The following is an 8319-nucleotide window of genomic DNA, read 5'->3' as shown; positions in this document are numbered from 1 at the left end:
AGGCAGTTATGAAGGCAAAAGGGGGTCCAACCCGTTACTAGCATGGGGTACCTAATAAAGTGGCCGGTGAGTGTATATCCACGTGTACATGTTTATTCATTGCTCTGTCTATAAGACAATTCAGATTCTATGTAAATAGCTGTGTAATTATTTATTGCATTTAACTGTAATTAGGTTATTATAGGTAGGATAAGATAATAATAACTCAAATGATGTTAAGTTTAGGTAAATAATGATTTAATTATGAAGGCAGGAATTATAGGTTATATTTCTTACCAATCCTGTTCTTGCATCTAAATCAAGGACAATTTCACAGCAAATTAGTTATGTTCTCTCTTTTTAACCTTTTTGTTCTATTCGTGTTGTTTTCAACTAGGCCTACTGCTATTGCACTGACACTTCATATAAAAGGTGACAAAGCAGCACTGCCAGCAAGTTAGGCTATTAATAGCTTGCAGAGATATTGACGACGCTCTTTTCTCTCTTTCACACACACAAACACACACACAGTGAGCCTTTCCTCATGAAGCATCGGTACATATGAAGCTCAGTGTAAGTTCATTCAGGAAGATTTCTATGCTTTACATTTCTCTCTCTCCCAAAGCAGCTGATTAGGTCTGGAGATTGTTATCAGCGGATTGTGGGCGTGCACTCTTTTAGTTAAACCAACCAGATGTTTGAAGGCATTGATATATATATATATATATATATATATATATATATATAACTGATATATATATAACTGTACCAACTGGACCACTGGAGGTGGGAATGAAACTAAACGACAGTATACTAAGCCACTTTAAGCCAGTGTAAAAATAGACAGTTTCCACTGCCTGCTCTGTGTTTTCCCATAACCCCACCTCACCTCTGCTTAGAGTAAATCCCAAAGCCACAGGCCAGGGTTGATGGGTAAGGCGGAAGATTCTGATACATTTTAACCCCTTAAATACGTTCCACTTAACTCAAGTAGTTTTCCTCCACTTCAGGGCCGATTCTAGGATCAGAATCGAGTATTCACCCAGACCATGGTATAATCCACTTTAACAGCAGAAGCATGTATGCCAATTTCACAACATAAAACCATTACCCTAAGTCAATTCAAACAACTTTTCTATATAATTGCAATATCAGAAAGGTGGATCAGTAGTGAAAGGGGACTGGACTTTGGAATTAATGGATATGAACTAAACGGCATAAACAGAGAAAACAGGACTGGTGGTGTGGTTTTGTATGTGAACCTTAACCCCTTCTAGGCTGAGCCCCCCTAATCAGATCAGACCTTTAGGGGGGCTCAGCCCGTAATGAGAATGTGACACAGATACAGTGCCTGTCAAAAGTGTTAAACTTGACAGTCAAACCTTGACTGGGTTACAGGTGCGTAGCATCGGTGACAGACACACAGGATATTAAACCCCTTTGATCATGTAACTGATTGTCCTCTGTCACTAACAGACACGTTTTCAAACTCCAACTTGAAGCACCAAAACAGATTTTTGAAAAAGGGGCTTGAGCCACCGGTTAAACAGCTCTGATTTCTCTGCACCATGCACTCATCAGACCAAGGGACAGCAGTAGTGTGGCTGTGTTGTTCCATGCAGCAGTCTATCTGATGGTAGTATCATAAAGCTGCGTTCCACTTCACATGGCTTTGTGACAAGTGAACTGGTTTGTCAAGAAACATAGAGACACATGATGAAGATATTCTCCACAGACTTTTACAGGGAGCCCACGATGTGACAGATTTAAAATGTCGGTTGAGTATTTTCATGTCATGTATTTTCTACTCTCCTTCGTTTCAGAGGTTAACTACATGTACGTGACTGCTGCAGTTATTATGGACTTAACAAAAAAGAGAGCTTTGCCTGAATAATAACCAGCCTATAATATATGATACCATCCTATAAAATAAGCTCCAGACTAGAATATATACTTAGAGGTAAAAATCTGAAAGTTAGTTAATTGATTAGTCGACTGATATAAAATTAAGTCCTTTTTCATTTGAAAACATTTCATGGTTTGAGCTTCTCAAATGTGAGCTTTTCCTTGTCAGTATTTTAAATTTAATACATTTGTGATCATTTGAAGGTTCGGAAAAAATCAGGGGTTGTTACTTGGGGCTCTGGGTAATTGTGACGGCATTTCTCAATTTTCTTTTACTGACCAAACAATTAGTCAATTAAGAAAGAAAATAGCCAGCAGATGATTTAATAATGAAAACAAACACCCACTTTTACATAAACCACACACTCATGTCATCACTGTTTGTAAGCCTAGACAATATTTTAGTTGAAACCCAAAGAAATACGTACCAAAATGGCTGGAGCATTTATTTTAATTAACGTCTCTATGTTACATAAGACCCCGTGCATCGTAAAGTCTAAATGGACCCCAAGTTCTCAAATCTAGGAAAGTTTTTGGACATTTAAACATCAGGAGTTTGCTTCAACATCAGAAATTAGATCAAGTTGAACTATTATTCTCCAATGTAGGGCAAGTGACTTCCAAAATGTAAAAAAAAAATTGTAAATTTTTTTATCACGAGATACTGTCATTTGAGAGTATTTTGTTGTATTAAGATATTACTGTCTCTGACTTGAAATGCTTTACAATACTTTTTAGTTACTTTCATCAAAATAACAGCAGAAATATGACTTGAAAGGTAGCTATTGAAATTAACGACAGGATCAACAAAGTGTCATCTTTAGCCACATGTATATTCACTTTATAATGATAAAGAGGTTTGGAGGTGTTTAGGGCCCAGCACAATAACTTCAGTTTTGTCTGAGTTTAACATCAGAAAATTGTAGATCATCAATGATTTTATATATTTAATGCATGGTTGAAGTTTAGCTAACACTGGTTGACTGGTTTTATCTGGTTTGATTCATAGATATAATTGGGTGTCATCCAAGTAACACTGAAAGTTAATTGAGTGTTTCATAATAGTATTGCCAAGGAGAAGCAAATATGAGGAGGAAAGAATTGGTCCATGCACTGAGCCTTGTGAAACGCCATGGCTTACATTAGCGTACTTTTGATTGATTAAATAGATAGGACTTAAACCAGCTTAGTGTGAGTCCTTTAATGCCAACTAAATGTCCCAGTCTCTGTAACAGGATGGTATGGTCAATGGTGTAGAATGCAGCACTAAACTCTAGTAAAACAATTACGGAGACTAGTCCTTTGACCAAAGCGGTTAGAAGGTCCTTTGTAATTTTCACCAGTGCCGTCTGTGCTATGATGCTTTCTAAATCCTGACTGATAGCCCTCTAATAAACTATTGCTACGTAGAAAATTACATAAGTGATTAGCGACCACCTTCTGAAGGATCTTGGGAGAGAAAGGGAAGGTTAGATCTGGGTCTATAGTTGGCTAAGACCTCAGGTTCGAGGGTGTTTTTTTCAGGATTTATCACAGCTACATTAAATGATTTTGGTAAATAACCTGTTAATAAAGACATATTGATCATAGTGTTAACAACGGCTAACGCTTCTTTAAGTAGCCTCATTGGGATAGGGTCTAAGAGACAGGTAGATGGTTTAGGTGAAGAGATCTTCAACATTAATTGTTGGAGGTCTATTGGATAAAAGCAGTCAAAGTATATGTCAGGTCTTATTCTTTCTAGCGGTCCTGCGTTTGAAGGTGAATCATTAGAAGTTGAAGGCAAAAGGTCAGCCGGCCTATAGTACTGAAAAGAAACCTTGGGTTGTTCTTAATTCTTTCTATTAGTGATGAGAAATGGTCTGATTTGGTGTTTCTGAGGGCCTTCCTTCGCCGTATACTTTCAGGTTTTTGCAAGTTTTGTTTTAATTTGCGAGTTATACCAAGGTGCTAGTTTCCTTTGCTTCACCATTTTCTTTTTGAGAGGAGCAAAATAATTTAGCTATAGCAGATAGATATCTAGTGTAGAAGTTTTTATTTAATTAAATATAGTCGGGTAGTTTGAATTCAAAACTTATTAGAGAATGGTCTTATAATAAAGGATTCTGCAGAAATACTATAAAATCTTCAATTTCGATATGTCAGCACAAGATTGAGGGTGTGGTTCAAACAGTGATTGTCCTTATGCCCTCTGACTGAAACCAATTGAATCGAGTAGTGAGTTGAACTAAGGATGATCCACATGGATAGACATGGATATTAAAATCACCTACAATAATTATGTGTTGACTACACATGATGAAAAAAAGATAAAAATTCATAATATGGTCCTTGAGCTCGGTGAATAAATATGAATATAATTTGCTGTAATGTTTTCTCTGATGGATGTTTAAGATTAAGAATAAGGCTTTCAAACAAGTTATAATTTAGTTTAGGTTTAGGATTAAATAACAGGCTTAAATCTCATTGGATTTTATCTTGATCGATGTGTACGGACTGTGAAATAATTGGTGATGGAAACATTATTTGCCGAATAAATAATGAACTGCAATTAGGTTTTAGGTCCTTTTATGGTTGCAACCCACCAACATAAAAAAGAAGAGGAAGTTTTTGTTAATTTCCACGCAGTATTTCCCCTCTGTCTGCACGCATGGCGGGTGTCAACAAAGACAGATGGAAGTGGACGGACGAGTAGACAAGAGACTTTTTGAATGTAATTTACGTGCAAAATATAACTGCTATTTTAGATGGGAGATCCTCTGGAGTAAATGGAAGGTGCTCAAACTTTAGTATTGTAAACTCAAGCTAATGGCTAAACCAAAGTAGCTAAAAGCGTTTTAACAATTGTGAGATCAGTGAGTTGCTGTAAGAGAAGAGAACTATGTCCTTGAGTACAACAAGTGTTTAAGTACAATCAGGGGATTAGCCACCAGATTAAACAATAAAGCAGAGTTGAGTAAGTTTATAGACATGCATCATCTTCAACTCTTAAATCTCTGGACTCATTCTATCACTCAGCCTTGAGATTCATGAGATTCCCGTCATGTCTATGGTAAACATCGTTCTTTGTGTGGCTTCTTTTCTGAGTATTTGTTTTGTTTTTGTCTTCATAACTGACTCAATGGGAGGGCCGCCACTTGATGATCTTTTGAGTATATATACAGGTTGAATGAATGAATGCAGTGAACTAATGTTTTTATGTGAATGCATGAGTGATTATCAGAAAATATAATAGTCTGACAGTCACAGGTGACATTTATCTGCATGATACTTTTTAATATTTGATTACCACAATAGTGGAACTGATAACGATACTGGGAGATTTCAGAAGTTGCAGGGTCACCGAGCACTGTGCCCTCTGCCCTCTACATTCACAAGGAAAAGGTAGAGCAAGTGGAGAGCTTTCAGTTCTCAGTGTGCACCCCTCGGCTGACCTCACCTAGACCACACACATATCTCATCAGGTGTGGGAGGCCCAACAGAGGTTTTACGTCCTCATAAAGCTGAGGCACACACACCTCCCTCAACACCTGCTGACCAGTCAATAATAGATAGCCTCCTGACCTACTGCTAATAATAAAAGACCCCATTCACTCTGGACATCACATGTTCTCCCCCCTACCCTGTGGAAAAAGATACAGAACAATCAGATCCAGAACCAAAAGCCTAAAAACAGCTTTTTCCCACAGGCAGACAAAAGCACAAAGCCTTCTCTAGACCTCCTTCCTCTATAAAGACTTGTGTGCACTAATCCCCAAAACTTGAAGTGCAATAATGTTATGTACAGTAAATGTGCCACCTGATTGTGTTTTCTTATCTTGTTATATTTTACTATTAAAATGTTTTATTTCTGTCATTTGGAGAGCTGCAAAACTGTGTTTTGTTATTGAAAATATTGACAGTAAAGATCTATTCTATTCTATCCTAAACTGAGAGGACATTTTCCTATACCATATAATTAATTGTGGGACATTTCTTTTTTTACTTTAAGAATAACATTGATTTGAGCACTCCTTTTTTGATTCGGAGCCTTTTTGACCTGCATGGTGTAGCTGTGTCCTACATGAATCGATGTTTCTCTGTGTGTTTGCAGGTCTTAAACTACCTGGTGGCATGTGACCATCTGTGTCAGCTGGGGTATGACACGGCTCTGGTAGAAGAGGCTCTGGAGATGTTTCAAAACTGTGAAACAAAGGTAAGACATGTCTTTCTTCTTCATTGAGAAAAAAAGACTTTTATTGATACAATATAAAAAATAAACAAACAAAATAAAAAACTGTGTCTTTCTCTTGAGGCAAAGGAGTTCCTTCATCTGCTGAGTCAGTTCAATGAGATGGGCTTCCAGCAGAATGCCATCAAAGAAGTGCTGCTGGTGCATGAAAACCACAGAGAGCGCGCGCTGGAGGAGTTGATGATGCGTGTTGCGTGATGGCACACACGCATGCATGCACAAGCACACACACACACACACAGGGCTTACATACTATTTACTATAGGAGAATATGAACAGCCCGTTGATAAGGCACAGAGAGAGTAAACATATTAGGATTATTAGAACTGGGACTGGACGTGCCCTTCACTCAAGGAAAGTATTGTGTTGATATATTACATTATATGCATGATGATGATGATGATGTGCCATAGTGCACAGTTTGATTACTGTTTGTTACCAATGTGTGAAAGTAGCTAAACTTGTGTGATCTGTGTGAGTAGTTATAATTGTGACATTTATTAAACAAGTGTCATGAAATCCACCACGGCAATGTTTTTCTTTAAATATCAGTCATGCGACAGCTTGAATGCAATTTGGAGCTTTCTGTTTTGTTCTCCTCTGCGTTTGTTCTGGTCTTATATAACCTCCTCCCTTGGGGTGAACCCGTCTGGGAAAACTATCCAAGACTGGTTTCCGGAGAAAAAGGAGCAGTGTCCACCAGGGATCTTTAGTTCCCACAAACAGAAAGCTTCCAAAATCAAAACATCAACATATTCTTATTAATGCAATATAACATCACCCAAATTGATCCCCTGGTTTTAAAAGGACTATTCCACTTTATCTCAAGTTGGCTGAATTTTTTTTGCCCATCGTTTTCTTTTAGTTAGTCATTGCTGTGATCTGTGAACTGGATATTCCTACGACGATGTCCCAGCAGTTTACTGGTTGTAAACATTCCAGCCAATTAGTTGGACCACACAAAGAGGAAGCCCTCACCGTACGGCCAAACTGTAAAAACTAACATGGTTTATGCTACGTTCAAGGCAACCTATTACCCGTGTTTTCACAACCTTCTACCCGTGAAAGTGGCCTGAAAAGGCAGTCAAACACATAACTTACTACTTGTGAACATGTACCAGATGGTTGATTCCCAGATACAGTTTTTGACATCACACACACACATAAACACTAAACAAAATAAACACATAAACAATGGCAACCCCTGTTGATGTTGTACAGACGCCGGTGATGAACAGAGAGCAATAGAAATAAATATGCATAAATAGGCCACGTAAAGTAATTCCGCACATTGTAGTCAAAACAACACACATATGATTTGTGTACTACTACAGGTTAGGTTTATAAAATTAAGCTCAAAATATGTCGCAGAAAATAAATTGCTAGTGTCAGTTAGCGCTAGCTAACGACTTCAGGTAGCCGCTAGCGAACGCTAGATAGGGGGATCTGTTGTGCCTTTGCCTAGATCACCTAGATCTTATTATCTTATCTTATTAGTACATCATTCATGAACACAGTTATACAACACGTTTTATTCTTAATGAATAAGCTCATCTGAAATGGATTTAATGATTGTATTACAATATTGAAACGAATGAAGGATTTATCATTTTTAAACTAAGTATGATATTAACTACAGACGAGTAATTCAACAACTGTCAATGGTTCATAGAATCATTTACAAAACAGCAGTACATGATTAGCAAACCACGTATATCTACAGGTATACATATAATGAGATGTTCTCATGTTAGTGAGTGTGTTAATAGATGTTTTACAAACACTTATTAATACTGCCCATACTGATTCATTCAGTTGTGGAAGTTGATCTAAAGTGAGAACTTTATGCCTCACTAATGATTTTGTGTAAAGCACTTTGAATTGCCCTGTTGCTGAAATGTGCTATACAAATAAAGCTGCCTTGCCTTGCCTCACAAAGCATTTACAAAGAGACTGAAAGGCCAGCAGGACTTCAATATTAACCAACGTCTCAGCTACATTCTGAACAGAGAAACACTAACTCTTATTGACCTACCTCTCAGCTATGCTGTTGGTATAGAATGAAAATAACTCGGTAATCTCATATAAAAATATATGTCTGTCAAGGGTAAACAGCTAAATAAAAATCCACTAAAGCCACAATTACCGACAGAGAAGTGCCAATATACCACAAATACAATCTTATATTAATAATATCTAATAAT

At 37.4% G+C, this 8319-nt stretch overlaps 1 protein-coding gene across 1 annotated transcript in view; it reads left to right on the top strand.

Annotated features, from left to right (window-relative positions):
- Positions 1-6634, top strand: part of ubap1lb (ubiquitin associated protein 1-like b) — a 33799-nt gene extending 27165 nt beyond the window's left edge. The window contains exons 5-6 of the mRNA XM_034873892.1: positions 5978-6079; positions 6179-6634. Of these exons, the coding sequence (XP_034729783.1) occupies positions 5978-6079; positions 6179-6313 (237 nt within the window). The 3' untranslated portion in view covers positions 6314-6634. The remainder of the gene's footprint in view (positions 1-5977; positions 6080-6178) is intronic.
- The last annotated feature ends 1685 nt before the right edge of the window (positions 6635-8319 follow it).

Source organism: Etheostoma cragini, chromosome 1 (genome assembly GCF_013103735.1).
Source record: "Etheostoma cragini isolate CJK2018 chromosome 1, CSU_Ecrag_1.0, whole genome shotgun sequence".
Lineage (NCBI taxonomy): Eukaryota > Metazoa > Chordata > Actinopteri > Perciformes > Percidae > Etheostoma > Etheostoma cragini.
Note: the sequence above shows the minus strand (reverse complement) of the source record. Positions and strands in the feature narration are given on the sequence as shown.